This window comes from Anabas testudineus, chromosome 1 (assembly GCF_900324465.2).
Source record: "Anabas testudineus chromosome 1, fAnaTes1.2, whole genome shotgun sequence".
In the NCBI taxonomy this organism is placed as follows: domain Eukaryota; kingdom Metazoa; phylum Chordata; class Actinopteri; order Anabantiformes; family Anabantidae; genus Anabas; species Anabas testudineus.
In genome coordinates, this window is record NC_046610.1 from 10,104,904 (window position 1) to 10,121,501 (window position 16,598).

Genomic DNA, 16,598 nt, shown 5'->3' on the forward strand with positions numbered 1-16,598 from the left:
CTAATTAAAAATACACATATTGCTTATAACAATCAGGCGTACATGCACTTGGAGAATCTTGCAGCAACATCCTCAGAAATGAGAAACCGTAGTGTCCCTTACGCACACTAGAGGCCAGTAGAGGTGCTGTGTTGTACTGATGCCATAATCTTTATACTTTCTCTCAGTCAGTCCAGTTGCTTCACACACTCTATCCACCAGCATGCTGTACATTTTAACATCTATCCCTTACGATTAGTCATGAAGGTTTGGAGAGGGATTTGTGACTAGGCTTTTTGGCTTTAATATGTATGTACACCCAAACACTTATACATGACCTGATGTCAGATTTATGCACAATGCATGCATGTGTAATATTAAATCTGCCAATCTTTAATGCAGATCACCTAAAATGGATTTGGAGACTGCACTGAAGCAATGCTCCGTCGCCCTCAATCTTTTTCTGAACAACAGGTTCACTGATGCGTTGGCTTTCTTAACACCCTGGTAAACACAAGAGCTCTTACTTTACCCACTTGGACTATGCATTTACTTTTAAATGGCAAAAAGAAATCATAGCGTTTTCCTTCTCAGGAAGAGTCAGAGCATGTACCATGCCGTGGGCTACAGCAGCATCTTGGTGATGCAGGCAGGAATGACTTTTGAACCAAAGGACATTGATGCTGCCATGACGTCGCTGAAAGAATCTCAGGAGACGTGCCAGAGGTGTGGCGAAATAGTTCAGTGTCTGGATACTTCACAATTCTTTGGACAACCTCTTATTCTTCTGAAAAAAATGTTATTGTGACAATATGCTGTACTGTGTTCCCTAACTTAGATTTAGGAAGAAAACTGGAATAGTGGAGACTCTGACAAACCTGTGGTATAGACAACCAGCTGACAATCTGACAGAAGGTAAATGAGCTGCAGTAAATTGACATACCTACGATGGTGAACATCAAACTATTTTTCCCCAAGGGGATCAACAAAAGGGAGCATATAGAGTTTGTATAGTCATTTTTGCACAAACACAATGTAAACGTTCAGTTTTTTTGTTTGTTGACAACACAACAAATACAATTTGTTCCAGATTAATTGTCTTTGATGGAGACTCTGCCTATTTTCTAATCATTTAGTGTGACTGATATTTCACTAATGTCTCCGTTGCTTGTTCCTTTGTTTTGTTCAAACATGTGATGCCGGGTGTTAACAGAGCAGATGCATGCAGAGCTGTGCTATGCTGAGGTTCTCTTGCAGAAAGCTGTGCTCACATTTCTGGATGAGAGCATAATCAGCTTCATCAAAGGAGGGATGAGAATCCGAAATAGTTATTTGATTTACAAGTAAGATGCTTTTCTGCTATAGGGGAATGATTCTTTAACAGAAATTAAGACGTATTCATTTAAAAACTCTGTCTCTTCAAACAGGGATTGTCAGGCCATGGCAAATGCCACAAGAAACATGGAAAACCAGAGTTTACACATACATTTTAGGGGCGGTGTCAACATGGGCATTGGGACATTTAACCTGGTGAGAGCTATGAAGAGCATTCACAATTTTAAGGCTAAGTAACTTGTAAGTGGATTGTTTAAGGAACATAAGTAATGAAGTAATGCACACTTTTTCAAGTACTGTTCATTTGTAGAGTGATTTTTATTCATTTATTTATTTTTATCAGGTTCTTTCTCTGCTCCCATCCAGAGTCCTGAGACTAATGGAGTTTTTGGGTTTCTCAGGAGACAGGGTAGGTGACATTAAGTCAGATCAAGTTTTACTTGATTTTTGAAAAACACTGAAACAATTTGAACTGATTTTCACAACAAGCACCTCCTGAACCATTCATTGCATAAAAGGGATAGAAAGAGTCAAAAACCTTACAGTAGAATCAAGAAGTGTTAATTTGCACAAAGTAATTGGAAAGAAATGCTATTTACACGTCCATGGGTCTACAGTTCAACAAACAATTTGTAAGTGGGCACGATTTAGTGCTAGAGTAAATTATTAATTACTAATTATCTGACAGGAGATGGGTTTGTCAGAGTTGAGAGATGGAGCTGCTAGCAACAGTTTGCGCTCGATCCTCAGCACCCTGACTCTGCTGATGTTTCATCTCTACATCACAGTGATACTTGGTGAGCCAAGTTTGACAAATCTAATTTGTTTTTTAATTTGATATAACACTCTTTCATGTTTTTGTGAACCATACATCTAAAATTATTCATTCTTTCCTCAGGTACTGGAGAGGCAAACCTTAGTGAGGCTGAAGCTCTGCTTGAACCATACATTGAAAAGTTTCCTAATGTAAACATGCTGATTCTGACCTTTGGCAAATACTACTACTACTATTATTTTTTTCTTTATTGTCAAGTAATTTGCATTATTTTTATTGAATGTATATTTAAATTAGGGCGCCCTGATTCTGTTCTACACTGCAAGAATTGCTTTGCTCAAAGGGAACTTCAAATTTGTAAGTACCAGGGATCTTCCCATCAGAGCCTGCATGTCCTGTTTTCTCGAATGCAACAGAGGCTTATGCCCATGAGTCTGAATGTGTCTACAGGCCCAGGAAAGGTTCCTAGCATGTATTGCAGCGCAGGAAGAGTGGCGTCAGATTCACCACCTGTGTTACTGGGAGCTGATGTGGACTTACTCCTTCGAACAAAATTGGAGGGAGGCTTACAGATATGCTGATCTGCTCTCCAAAGAAAGCAAGTGGTCCCAGGTATATTCACTAATGTAACTATTTCTATTGGATGATGAAAATTTCATTTTTTTCCACTAGTAAAAAGTTTTAAAAAGTTTATTTTCCTTTGCAGGCCATCTATGTTTTCCAGAAAGCTGCCATATTGAGCATGCTGCCAGAGGAAGAGGTGGCTAAACTGGGAGAAAATGTGGTGGAATTATTCAGGTACAACAATTCTTATATTAATGTTCTGTTATTGTTATATTTATTAATAGACTAACTGTGGAGCATGTGGTCTGTAGGCAGGTGGATGGTCTCAGATTGAGAATGGCTGGGAAGTCGATACCAACTGAGAAGTTTGCCGCAAAGAAAGCACAACGATACTCCTTGTCCAACCCTGTGAAATTAGTCGTCCCTGCTTTGGTGAGGACTTGTGCACACTCCTATATTTAAACTGTTGATCAAGAAAGTACTCATATTTTAAATTATAAACTTGTCACAGGAAATGATGTATGTGTGGAATGGCTTCAATGTAGTTGGCAAAAGACCTGAACTGACTAAAAGCATCTTGGCCACCTTGGAAAAAGCTGAGGAGCAGCTCAGAGATGATCCAAGTGAGTGGAACGGCAGAACGGAATCAGTAAAGACTTAGTAAAGTGAAACTAACAAGTATTTTGTTTAATGTGTAGACCCATCTGAGTACCACGGTGATGACCACTGTGTTGTCCAGCTGCTGAAGGGCTTGTGTTTAAGACAGATGGGCCGTCAAGCTGAGGCTGAACTTTGCTTCAATCGTGTCATTTCCAGGTGAAGTCATCCTAATGTCACTGCAACAATCACAGCACTGCAGTGGAGGTCTACTGAACAAATCAAATCATAGGTCTGAAATATTAAACAGATGTGATTTTCTTTTGTTTTGCAGTGAAAATGACATCAAGCATGACAACTATCTGGTGCCATACACCATGTATGAGCTGGGACTGTTGCACAAGCAGAAAGGTGACATCAACGCAGCCATTGCATTGCTGGAAAATGCTAAGTAAGTGTTTTCAGCCCATCTGTAATACTGGGTCCCATTTTTCTACGTGTATACAGTATTAGAAAAAGGTGGCACCTAGATATATAACAAACTGAAATTTGGTTACAGGATTGAGGGACAATCACATGAAATATAAAGTTAACTTTAAAATATAAAGTTAACTTATTGCAAATGCTGGATGTTTTGGCTCTACTTTATGAACCACTAAAAGGAGGAAATGTGTTAATATGGAACCAAATGAACCCACAATTAAAAGCAGCTACCAGCTAGCTCACATATTACACAGAGAGCTAATAAGTTATGTTGTGTATTATCATATAGGATGAACTACAGGGATTACAACATGGAGTCGAGGCTACACTTCCGCATCCATGCAGCTCTCAACACCATGGGATCTTTTGCAGCCAAAGTTCCCCCTTCACGTACGCCAGCTTGAAAGACTCAGTGACAGGAAATTCAAACAAACACAGACTAAAACCAGGACATTGTCTCTCGACCCTGCTTATTGCCTTCATCTCCTTGACTGGACTCCTGATGGGAATCAGTCAGCACCCCCTGCATACTTCTGGGGTGTAACCATGTGTGGCTTTAAATAGTACTTTTTAATAATATTTCTGATTTATTTTATATGTGCAAAATGTATGCACAATTGCATCAGGAGCAGGAACTATAAGTAGCTTTAGTAATCAGTGTATTACAACTAAAACAATGGAAACCCGTGTTTGTAGTGTTGTGAATGAAAAGGTTTAAAGAAAAGACATCAAAACCACATCTGCTCGTTGAAGTCTCCAGTGATGTAAAATGAAATCTGAGACTACTCCATGCCTTATGTAGTGCTTGTTTTGCTCAATCCTATTAAACTCCTTACAAAACTTGTCATGGGTGTGTTGTAAAGCTTCTTGTCAATAAACGCAGCTTGTGTATTTCTGCCAGATAAGGTGCTTCTAAATAAAATGTAATATTATTTTGATGATTACCACCTCTGGACCTTTCTGCTCCACTTCACCTTCCAGCTGTGAGCAGCTCAGACACCGCTGTCACAGCTGTTGACCACGTGGTGTGTGTGATCAGCTGACTGTGCCGGGGGAGGAAGAGGAGAGAAGATGGAAGGGAACAGAGACGAAGCAGAAAAATGTATAAATATAGCAACGAAAGCGCTTCAAGCAGGAGACAAAGAGAAGGCGCTGAAGTTTCTCGGCAAAGCAGAGAAGCTGTATCCAACTGACAGAGCCAAAGGTAACGCTGTCTGTGGTGTCTGTGGGTTAGCCGGAGGGAGCTAGCGTTAGCTAACTTAGCCTTTCCTCCGTAGGTGCTTTAAATGAGCAAAACGTTTGTTAACGTCACTCACAGTTTACGATTACAACAGGTCACTTGATGGTTTGTAAAAGTACTTTGACTGAGTAAAGATAGAAGTATGGTTTAAAGAGAGGAGAGGAGAGAGGAGAGAGTTAGCTAGCTAAGTTAAAAGGCCTGTTAACCTTAGCGTTACGTTAGCTCACCTAGTCTGCGTTTCGCTCTCTCGTTTGGACTTGTCAGTAAATGGAGGCTTAAAAAAAACGAAGTCAAGTGGACATATAGTTGAATAAGGCTGTTATTGGACCACGGTGTTGTTTCACAGTAACACCAACTGAACATAAGCTAACGTTAGCTAGCGTCCTTAAACATGAACCCCCCCCCACAATCAGCTCATCGTCAGTGACAGTTTCCGTCGTAACATCTCGGACATTTGGCGACGATTGGACTCGTTTGTGTTACGTTATCTTTTATTTTACTTTCATTTATTGCCACAGGCTGTGGCCTAGGTGGTTTATGCTGCTGTTGAGTAAGAAAGGCCGTGGATCTGTAACGTGGTGATGTTTGTGAAGGCAGAACCTGTGGCGAGATGTGGGGCGAGGAGTTGATGTTGTCCAGGCCAATCCTTTAATTAGGAGAGACTGGAAGTGTCGGATAATCCAGGACATACGACTGACTGAGAGGAAACAAGCAAAGAGGCCAACGAGTCAGGATGAGACTGGCATCAGTGTTGTGCATTAACACTTTTAAATGAACTCTGCTTTGAGCTGTGTGAGGTGTCAAAAGTGGGTTTTCTACGAAAGTTACAGTCTTTAAAGACGCATCAACAACATTTAAATATTGTTTTGCCCACTTAGGTGCTTATTAGACTGCGGATAGTTTCCAATGATGTCATGAATCGTGTTTCCATGTGCATGTCTTCTGATAGCTTGTGTGTAGTCTCAAACTCTGCATACATCACTCAGGCCTGCAGACAGAGGTCTGTAATGAAGTCAGATATAAGAATACCTGAATGGATTGCTTTCCAGTGCTTTTAAATTTTAAGATTAAATCAAGGAGACAAAACTCCAGTTCTGACCACATAAACACCTCTGATGCCAAGATCAATACCTTTCTGAATCTGCAGTCGTGAGATGTCTCCCCAGTCCTGCAGAGATCTTGACAAGCTTGCTAGTAACTGGCTCAGAGTGAATTTACATATAAATGCAAGCAACGCTGTAGCATGTAAGTAGCTTGAATGAAAAGCAGAGCAGTAGAAATAGTTAAAATATACCGTAAATATTAGGCTTGACTTAATATTTGAATGTTAAGAAGCCTATAGAGCGATGCAAAAGGAATTATGGGTTTGGTTGGCGAGAACAGAGGAGAATAGATGTGCACTTAAAGTTCATTAGAAGAAAACTATAATGAATAATGCATCAATAAACAATTTAGATCATTATAACGACTAAAAGCTTTTTCACTTCAAAGGCAGAAATGATCAAGTACTTTTCCACCACTCACTCACCATAGTCCATTAAATGGATAAATACGAAGTACTACATCTAAAATAAGTCTCTGTGACATATACTTTATGTGAATAAAGTTATAACTTATCTCAATAGTCAACACAAAGTGAAGTGTTTATCTTTGGCTGCAGTTATGTGATGGTGTATATCATAGTAGTCATTGTGTGAGGTCCTCTTAAAGAGAGTTTGAGTAGTTTTTATGCAACAGTGATTTTGTTGATTATTGACATTGCGGCTGTTTCTGTTAGTTACCTGCTGAGTTCAGCTATGTTAAAATGACAACCGAAAGGTGCTGGGAACCTTTTGATATAGTCGTCTTTAACCTGATTTTGCAGCATATTCTACTGTGGAGATTTGTTATGGCTATATAAATGACAATTAAATGCATGGTTTTAAACTACCGTCAGCATTATAAGGTTACTAATCCCACTTAATTAGATAAACCTCTAGCATGATCTTGCTGTGCAGTCATCATGTTACGGAAGATACATGATTTTCTATGCTTCCTCATTTTATCTCTGTCTAGCATAACATGGCAGTAATAAAATCAAACTTTGTGTGTAATAAAGGCTCATTGGGTGACCACAAAGAGGTGTTTTCTATCATGACAAAGATGCTAATATGTGTTAGTGAGTTAGTGTCAAATATTACGTAAAATCAAATTAGATTATTTACTTTTCCTTGTTTTTATTGCAGTTTTAAAGCTTTCTATGTGACAGTTTCCACTTTAGGAAGTTGTTGTAAAAATTGTATACATAAGCCACTGAAGGTAATAATTTCTTCCTCTCATCTTCAGCTTTGCTGGATGCATTAACGAAGAATGGGAGCTCCACAGGTAATGGTGCGTATCGTAGAAGACCAGCAGAAAGCTCAGAAAGCACTGATGCCCAGCCACAAAGAGAACGTCAGGAGTCTGGAGGAGGTGACTCTTCTAAAGGCTTTACCAAAGACCAGGGTGAAGGTGTGCAAAGGTGAGACTTAGAAGAACCTCTAGTTTTCTCTTTAATTCTGTATTTCTTTTTCCACTACCTTGCTGGTAAATAGTGACCAGTGGCTGAAGGAGGACACTGCACAGTGTTAGGCACATATCTATTAGTGAGCAACTCAGTGTGTTGCTCATGAGGGGAGAGAGTGAAAGACTATTAGCATTGTGAACTACATAACAGGTAACCACTACATGCTCTAATTTTAGGCCACAAGTTAGGAGTACAGCAGGACAACAGGCAGGCAGTAAATACTACCTCCAGTCAGATGACGGCAACTTGATCACTTCTAGGATTCACTTTCTTCTGGGTATTACACAGTCCTGCCAGTGTATTGCAAATAAACGTAGGCACTCATCCATTACCCAGGTGTGTTTAAACTAAATCCTTTGAGGAGACTTTGATGGGTTAAAAATTGCATCAGGTCTTCTAAGAAAAGGTTAGACCAGATGCTAAAAGGGTCTCCTGTGACCTCATCAGTATTTGTACTGTAACTGTACTATAACTGATGATCCAGTGATGCTAGAGCCGGGTAACAACGCATCAGCATTTAGTAGCTGACTATGTTTTTATTATATTGGTATATTTTTATGGAGGTTTAATTTAATTTCAAAGGAATAATTCCAGAAACATATTGTCAAACAGAATAGATACATTTTCGGTGTAAATTTGAGCTAAAAATAAAACAACAAAAAAAAAAGCCTTTCCCAGAAACTCGTCAGTCTGTACTCGTCTCGAGAAATAAAGGTTGGTCTCTCCAGAGACATGCTCGGGAACACTGCTCAACCAGCACAACAGACCTTTGGGAAGTGCTGCAGAATGCCCGAGATGTCATCACATTTGAATGTAAAACTGCTAAAACTGATGAGTAAAGCTGCAAATAATGTTTTGTGTTTTTTAAACATCTTGGTTTGATTTGAGCATTAGGCTGTGCTCAAATATAATTAAAAATGAATTGTTTATCTTGGGGTATTTTGTGATAAATTTACAACCATTTAATTCAATAAAACAGACGTGATACTGTCTAGAAATAATTAATTTTTTCTTTGTATCACGTCCATTGTTGGAAATAAAATGTACATCGCTTTTATAAACTACTTAGTATTGTACAGAGGCTTTAAAATGAGTAAACCTTAGAGGATATAAATCTGTCTGGTGTGATATCTAAAGCTTAGTAAGGCAACAACTTACTTTCTTTGGGTGTTACACAGTGTTTGAACAATGAGCTTGAATCTTACACTGACTAAGGCTGAAAGTGATGACATTTTCAGTGACTATCTACTTGTCTGCCTGTTGGGGTTCAAAAGGGGACATGGAAAGTGGACATGACAATAATAACAAAGTCAAATGCAAGGATAGCAGAGGCCTGCAGTTATCATGTGTAGTTATCATGTTAGAATTTTACACATTTTAATTATTAATTTCTACTTTCCTTTTTAGTATAAAGAGGTGTAAAGACTATTATGAAGTGCTGGGTGTCAATAAAGAAGCTGGTGAAGATGAGCTTAAGAAAGCCTACAGGAAACTAGCGCTCAAGTTCCATCCAGACAAAAATCATGCACCTGGAGCAACAGAGGCTTTTAAAAGTAAATATACTCATTCTTTATAATCTGATGCTGGTATACCCTTGACTATATTGAAGACTCTTATTAACTTTTGCAGTTTGTTTGACTTGACATAAATGTTTCATCCCTGACTCAATCCCTTCCTCCCTCACCCTTTGATGTCGTAACTGTGACCTCCTCCAGAGATTGGTAATGCATACGCTGTGCTGAGCAACCCAGACAAAAGACGGCAGTATGACCTGACAGGAGGCGAGGAGCCGAGCAGTCCGAGTCACTCACAGGCAGGAGGTTTTGACTTCCACAGGGGCTTTGAGGCTGACATCACTCCTGAGGACCTCTTCAACATGTTCTTTGGAGGTGGTTTCCCCTCCTGTAAGTGAACTCTTGCACAAACAGACTCCATCATTACTGATGATGAGTTTACTTTAGTTATCACTTGTTGTTTTTCCACTTGACCTTTTTTTAAATGCTTCTCTTGCTGTAAAAGCAAGAGAAGCGAGAATTATTTCAGATCTTTAGTCCATCTTAAAGTCTGCAGCGAATACCTTGACTATTGGTTTCTACATCACGTGTATGTGTGTATAAAGGAATCTTTTACCTCTTTCTCTAGTGCTTCTTGTAATGTGCAATATTTTGCCAGCACAGGTGTTTGTCAACTTTTCTTATGTTGACTAACACTAACATTTGTTTTTTCCCTAACAACATACCTGGCCTGATTTCCATTATATTGTAGATCTCATGAACATTAAATTTTGAATTCTGGACTTGAGAGTATATAATATTTCTATTTGCAGCAAGTGCACAAACCTTCACCAATGGCAGAACCAGCTACAGCCATCATACGGATTACCGCCAAGAGAGAACAGAAGAACGGGGAGATGTATGTAGACAGAATCAGTGACTGTATCTTGAATTTTCTTATAAGAGAAATATTTAGATGGAACATATTTAGTTGCACATATTTGCAATGGTTTGATTGATGCGCGTCTTTGAGCTATATGTGTTGATTGCATAAAATATTATGTCTTGTTAAAACTGACATTGTACTGTTTGTTTCTAGGGCGGTTTCTCAATGTTTATCCAGCTAATGCCCATCGTGGTCCTGATTTTAGTGTCAATACTGAGCCAGATGATGGTGTCTCCTCCACCGTACAGTCTCTATTCTAGACTGTAAGTGCACACACTCATTGACTTAAGGCATTCTCTAGTCCCTTACGCTAACCTTACTCATTATACCTGAAAGTCTTAACCCCCCTAGCTATAAATTAAATTTGTATGTCACACAATAGAAACATTCACATGTGTGCAGGTACATTTTACTAAAACCTGCAATACTTCACAGTAAATCACAAATAAAAAAATATCTGCCTATTGATTGTATGAATTACTGTCAAGATTCAGCATATGGAACATGTCTTTTCCAGGTCCACTGGACAGACCATAAAACGTCAGACAGAAAACCTGCGTGTCGACTACTATGTCACTAGAGACTTCAAGTCTGAGTACAAGGGGTCGGCACTGCAGCAAATTGAGAAGAATGTGGAGGAAGACTACGTATCTAATGTCAGAAATAATTGTTGGAAAGAGAGACAGACAAGTGAGTAACTGTTAAATGCATCCTCAAAATATGCTTACACAATTCAATAACAGTATGTGGTGTTTAGTTTCTCCCTGAGCTATTATTTTATTACCCACATTGTTTTTTGTCTGATTGTCTCTTCCAGAAACAGACCTGTTGTATGCTGCTAAAGTATACAGGGACGACCGAATGCGCAGGAAGGCAGAGCTCATGCCAATGGATAACTGCAAGGAGTTGGATAGACTAAATAACCTATTCAGAGGCGGATGAACTGGGTGCAGTTAGATTGTATAAAGTGTATGAATAGATGTGTATGTTCATGTTTTTTTAAAAAGAGAAGTCTTTATGCTAGGAGCAAGTGAAATAATTTAGCTCTATTGTTAAAGTTTTAAAATGTCCTTTTCCTGATATCTCTCTGCCAAATTCTCTTCCTCCTCAGTCCAGCCACACCCCAGGAATCGCCTTGTTACAGCTTAAACTATCTCCAGACACTGTAGAAAACTCCAGATTGGTTCTTTTGATACTTGTGTTTTCATGGAAACAAGGACAAGAATACTTGATTGTAATGCCATGTGCTTCAAGTAGAGAGAACTCAAGAGACATTGTGCACAAGCAAAAAAAAAAAACACGCTTTCTGCATCATCTGCTCGACATAAATATAAGATGTTGGACTTTATAGGTTCACCTGGAGCTTCTGTCCTTGACCCAAATCCATTTCCTGAAGAACACAGAAACAAAGAAGGAAATTTAAAAAAGAAAATGTTTGTTTTCAATGTTAGGTATGGATGAAGATCAGTGGATCATGTGGAGTTAAATATGATTTTGCTACTACAGAACATTTTTATCTTGTCCACTTCAAAAAGTGAAGTTGGTTGAACTAAATATGAAAGGACATCGAAACTGTTATTCATAAATTGATGTACATTTTCATTTTTGAATGTTTGAAGTTCATGCAGTTATTTAACTAACTTTAGAAGAATTTTTTTTTTCTTCAATGCTCGCCTAATGATTTAAATAAAGTAAAATTATTACCATAGACTGGATCTATGTGTTTCCAAATCAAATATAAAAGACCTGAATTACAAAATAAATAAATGTTTTGTGATTAACATCAAATGGTATGCTGCCATAAAGTTAATTGGTGCAATAATTAGTTAATTAAAAAATTACATTAATTAATCAGCTAATTAATCAACTACTTTAATAAGAGATTTATCTTTATCATTTTTATATATAACTACGTGTTTTGCAGTGCATTTATATTTGATTCCAAGTTACAGGTTCAGCTTGTTGACAGACAATTTTCAAATTTAAATATTTTGACCATAAGTCCCTTTTTCATTTTACGACAATAACCTTTCATAATAATAAAATTAATAAATGTTAATAAATGTCAGTAGTGCATCTGCTGAGTCTAAACATTAGCCTATTAAAAACGTCCACAAGGGGACCCTGGAGGTGTCTTATGGGGTTGATAAGCACTGCCTCCCACTGTTCCCTTCATGTAATATAAGGCAGTTTACACCAGATAATTCCTCTGCTTAAGTGCATGCATCATAGTTTAAAATGCAGATGTGGTTAATAAGTATGTTTAATGTACTTATGTAGAATTTCAAGGTACTTCCATTTTATGTTAGTCCAGTACAATTTTGTTTACATACTACAAAAAATACTAGTACAAAGTATGATTAACACATTGTTGTTATAGATTAACAATAATACAGAACATAAATTACTTAACTGTTAGAATTAGCGCCATTCGTCTGTGCTGTTTTCACCATTTCTTTTGGGTTTACAGCACCAATGTATAATCAAATATGTTCACACTAAATATTTTAGAGGGTTTGCTTCACAGTTGTGCAGCCCTGTTTGTCTTTGTTATGGTTACCAACCAAAATGTAAAATTCCAAATAGAAAAAGTTTCTAAAGGCCTGCATTAGCAAGAATAATGTTTCCATCAAGTAAAACCTGTTTCAGTATACATGATTACACCTGACTATTGTTTTAAGACTTTTGTTTTGAAGCCCTGCATTCAAACTCTTGATACGGTCACGTGATCCTCGGTTGCCATCGGTCACGTGATTCGCTGACGCAGCGTTTAAACGTCGTACGTGCTCGACACCCGCGCCTGCGTCGCAGCGTCAGTAGCTCCTGTGGCTCTTGGAAGAGACATGACAACAAACTATAGCGAAAGCTAAGATGCTATGAAGACACCTTGAGGAATAAATCAGCTTCAGTTCAACCTACGTGCCGGGAAGCGCAGGTTTCTGGCTCTGACGTGACGTGGACTATGCACTGTCACAGCTGCGTCTGTGTTTTCCTGCTGGGTTTGTGTTTTGTGTTCGGAGGTCTCCCTCATGTGTCCACCTGCAAGCAGGATCCAGAGACTCCAGACTGGAGGATGACTCTGAAAACTATTCGTAACGGAATACACAAGATTGACACATATCTCAATGCAGCACTGGACTTGTTTGGTGGCGATGACGGCCTGTGTCATTATAGGTGTAGTGATGGTAACGTCATGTTGTCTTCTTATTTCAAATCGTTTCTCAAAGTGAACAGTTGTTTTCTCAAACTCATTAATAACTAACATAGCACTCATGGTGACAGCTGGTGTCACTTACTGGCACTGTCACTTACATCTACACATCAGTCATACTATGTGTCTCACACCTGTGTCTTTATCTGTTCTGTCAAGTTAAAATGAAAGAACTGTTGATCATTAAGAAGCAAACTTTGAGTTTTCAGTTTCAGTACAGTTTGGAACTACAACATATGATTTATTGCTATGTTAGTTGCACAGCTGTTAAATAATTTGCTCTGTGGTCATCTCTGACATCAAGATAACCACAAGTGGCATCAAGAAACGTCCTCACCGTTTGTGTTTACAGGTTACAAGCCAGTGCCACGCCCTGGGTACAAGCACCCACCACCTAACGGATGCGGCTCCCCTTTGTTTGGATTTCAGGTAGTGTGTAGAGTTTGACTGTTCCTTGTGTTGCCGTGTGAATTCAGATTTACATAGTGGCAGAGCATGCAAACTGCACTTATCTCGTACAGCATATGTTGCCTTAGATTTTTTTTATATGTAAATAATGTGTACAATATATAGGCGGAGTGTGGATATAACTGTGGGGTAGTAAAGTAAGCAATCCCTTTCAAATTACTTGTCTATATTAAATACACCCATTAAACAATCTGGTGCAAAACGCAAGTGAGTGTTAGGTGGCTTAACCTCCTTAAGTAGCAAGCTCCTGAAGTGTTTTGTGGATTTAATCCATGGAAAAATGGTATGTATTTTAATCTGATGCAGTTCTTTATGACTCTGGTTATTGCAATGATGGTGTTATAGATAAGAATGTTAAAACAACACTTGCATGAAACTATAGTGCAATGTTTTATTTACAGTATTAGATTTTTAGAAATACTGGGACTAAAACACTCACAGCTTAATCTCCTAGTTAGGAGTTTATGAAACTTAATTTTACATGTTATCACTGAACCAAAATAATATATTGCATGTATATGACAATTAACAGACTTGCTGTTGTTTTCTAGTTTGATATAGGTATTCCTTCGATGACTAAATGCTGTAACCAGCATGATCGCTGCTATGACACCTGTGGCCGTGAGAAACATGACTGTGATGAGCAGTTCCAGGAATGTCTGGAGACCATCTGTAGGAATGTGCAAAGAACTCTGGGATTGGCCCAGAGCGTCCAAGGTGAGAGACTTGGCCACCTACTATGACCCTGTCCCACAATATCTGCCAGTTAAACTTCAACAGTAGAGTCAATGAAGGCTGTCAGTCTTGATTATGATATCCTGGTCTCGTCTCCTTTCCAGACAGAGACTGAGTCAGTGGTGACACAGTTTTTGAGCAGCTAATGGGCGTTTAGAGACTGTAGATGATCTGTTGTAATTTACATTTTATGAAATGACATTTTGTGTGCATGGAAATACACAGCGGAGTTTGATTTCCAACATGTAGTGTACAGCAGGAAATTGTCTGAGTTAGAGATACATATGTAGAGATACTCCACTTGACATAACATGACAGCGGAGATCACATTTCATCATTACAGACTTTGTACTAGGTGGCTCATGGAAAGGTCTGAGTAATATTAAGGCTGTTAAGTGTTAGACATGTTCAGGGTTCCTGTGCATGTCTGGAAGCAGCTTATGATAGAATTTGCATTAGATCGGGACTGCTGCATTTAAATGGTAAAAAGTTACTTACAGCATAATCATAACCCTCTGCTCTTTCTTGTCTTCTTTGCAGCTTGTGAGTCAGCGGTGACTCTGCTGTTTGATGCTGTCATGCACTTGGGATGTAAGCCTTACTTGGACAGCCAGAGAGACTCCTGTGTGTGTCAGTATGAAGTGAAGAGGGAACTGTAACACTGCCACAGGAACAAGACTGTAAAACGGACTGATTCAAAAGCACAAAACTGACAGAAGGACAGCAGCAATTAGCTTTGTTTGTAGATTTTCTCAGGGATAGTGTCTTTGCACACTCCCCTCCCTTTACTGAAGTTTTATAATGCACACTTCTGTTAGACAAGTGAATGTGGATTGACGTTAGTTTTTAGAATGAACGATTAATATCTTTCCTATCCAGTTCATAATTTATATATTGTTAATAATGTGCAACATGTTTGTCCTGTTATGGACTGAAAATGGGTGTTCAGGGTTTCAGTGGGTCTTTGGTGCATAGGTGGGGTCTAGTCTATAAGGCTGGACATTATAAGTCTGAAATTCTTAATAATTTTCTAGGAAGTTTCCCAAAAATATTTTAGTACATAAAATGGAGACCACTTTAAAATAATACACTTTAAAGTAATGTAATTCATTTCAACTCTATTAGTAGGTATACGGCAGGTCAGCTGAACACACCACAAGGTGCCGTTACAGTAGTCAAAATCATACTACTAAGCATAAATGGAAATCTAAGAATTCCAATAATTATTAATAAATAACATAATCTTAATTAATCTGTTTTTCAAGAAATGTCTCATGGAAAATGGGCCAGTGCTGTATGGGGTGTGAAGTCAAACATTACTGGCTAGTTCCTATTACCATGAGAACATGAGTCAAATAGAAGCATAGACAAGTAAAACAATGTATGTTTCTACAGCATCCAAAACCTTTTCAGCTTTACTTTTATAAAGTTTGTAAAATATCACATGGAGGTTAGTGCACTGGTGAACTCAAATGATGTGACAACACTGTGAAAAAACCTGTTTAACTGTCATTAAAAATGAAGAAACAACGGAAAATGGTCTTACTGATAATTGTCTACAATTGTCATTGTATACATTTTTGGATAAACACTGCTTCTTATAAGCAGCCTTTTTTTTTACTTGGTAAGCTTTAAGGGCCACTGAGAAACAGATTTGCATTGTTTCTCCAAAACATTGTCTTATCTTTACATTATTTGGTTTTAGAGAACCACTAAAACCACATATATGCTGCATATTAACTTTTGACATAATCCCAAAAAGCCTGATCTTAAATAAGATAGTAATTTTTGATTGGGTTGATTGATTTTCTGCTGCTTATCCAGGTGGATGGTTTCTGGAAAAACTGCCAAACGTTTCTTTTCTTGAAAGAGGAAAGAACAGCAGGCTAAAAAAAACAACAACAACAAGGAAAAACACTGGGCAGGTTTGTGGAACCTGGAGATATACTGCTCTGAGGACAAGGACACTTGTAAAAAAGTACAGAGAGAGGGAGAAGGAACATAAAGTGAAGTATTAATCAAAAATGTATTGATTAAAGATAAATATAGGCATTAGATACATAGTTAGGTCATAGGACTGTGTCAGGATGTACTGATAAAATTAAAAATAGTTCTACTTTTATTTTACCATTACTTTGCGTGGTTTGAAACTGATTGGCTTCATCTCCTTGTCATTCTTAATAATTTAAATATTAATATTTAATCTTCAGTCCCTCATACCTGTTCG

General features: G+C 38.2%; 3 protein-coding genes across 3 annotated transcripts; all 3 read left to right on the forward strand.

Annotated features, from left to right (window-relative positions):
• Window positions 1-388: 388 nt before the first annotated feature.
• LOC113162219 (tetratricopeptide repeat protein 39B-like) lies at window positions 389-4,137 on the forward strand. The gene is made up of 16 exons (XM_026360252.1): window positions 389-486; window positions 574-705; window positions 818-894; window positions 1,193-1,322; window positions 1,407-1,509; window positions 1,658-1,723; window positions 2,003-2,111; window positions 2,213-2,280; window positions 2,387-2,446; window positions 2,540-2,701; window positions 2,796-2,887; window positions 2,965-3,085; window positions 3,165-3,276; window positions 3,352-3,469; window positions 3,585-3,701; window positions 4,023-4,137. The coding sequence occupies exons 1-16, from the start codon at window positions 392-394 to the stop codon at window positions 4,135-4,137; spliced, it is 1,677 nt and encodes a 558-aa protein (XP_026216037.1). The 5' UTR covers window positions 389-391.
• Window positions 4,138-4,761: 624 nt separating this feature from the next.
• dnajb14 (DnaJ heat shock protein family (Hsp40) member B14) lies at window positions 4,762-11,665 on the forward strand. The gene is made up of 8 exons (XM_026359624.1): window positions 4,762-4,937; window positions 7,299-7,473; window positions 8,926-9,071; window positions 9,234-9,422; window positions 9,845-9,930; window positions 10,111-10,220; window positions 10,475-10,647; window positions 10,775-11,665. Exons 1-8 carry the CDS (start codon window positions 4,805-4,807, stop codon window positions 10,897-10,899), a joined length of 1,137 nt encoding a protein of 378 aa, XP_026215409.1. The 5' UTR covers window positions 4,762-4,804; the 3' UTR covers window positions 10,900-11,665.
• A 1,085-nt stretch (window positions 11,666-12,750) lies between these two features.
• Window positions 12,751-15,923, forward strand: pla2g12a (phospholipase A2, group XIIA). Its single transcript, XM_026359631.1, has 4 exons — window positions 12,751-13,142; window positions 13,521-13,597; window positions 14,188-14,353; window positions 14,912-15,923. Exons 1-4 carry the CDS (start codon window positions 12,920-12,922, stop codon window positions 15,028-15,030), a joined length of 585 nt encoding a protein of 194 aa, XP_026215416.1. The 5' UTR covers window positions 12,751-12,919; the 3' UTR covers window positions 15,031-15,923.
• The last annotated feature ends 675 nt before the right edge of the window (window positions 15,924-16,598 follow it).

Coding starts and splice junctions, on each gene's coding strand:
- dnajb14 (XM_026359624.1), top strand. CDS start 4,805: ATGGAAGGGAACAGAGACGAAGCAGAAAAATGTATAAATATAGCAACG. Junction 9,072..9,233: donor AGCAACAGAGGCTTTTAAAA/GTAAATATACTC, acceptor GACCTCCTCCAG/AGATTGGTAATGCATACGCT. Junction 10,221..10,474: donor TACAGTCTCTATTCTAGACT/GTAAGTGCACAC, acceptor TGTCTTTTCCAG/GTCCACTGGACAGACCATAA.
- LOC113162219 (XM_026360252.1), top strand. CDS start 392: ATGGATTTGGAGACTGCACTGAAGCAATGCTCCGTCGCCCTCAATCTT. Junction 2,888..2,964: donor AATGTGGTGGAATTATTCAG/GTACAACAATTC, acceptor TGTGGTCTGTAG/GCAGGTGGATGGTCTCAGAT. Junction 3,086..3,164: donor AATTAGTCGTCCCTGCTTTG/GTGAGGACTTGT, acceptor AACTTGTCACAG/GAAATGATGTATGTGTGGAA.
- pla2g12a (XM_026359631.1), top strand. CDS start 12,920: ATGCACTGTCACAGCTGCGTCTGTGTTTTCCTGCTGGGTTTGTGTTTT. Junction 13,598..14,187: donor CCCCTTTGTTTGGATTTCAG/GTAGTGTGTAGA, acceptor GTTGTTTTCTAG/TTTGATATAGGTATTCCTTC. Junction 14,354..14,911: donor ATTGGCCCAGAGCGTCCAAG/GTGAGAGACTTG, acceptor TCTTCTTTGCAG/CTTGTGAGTCAGCGGTGACT.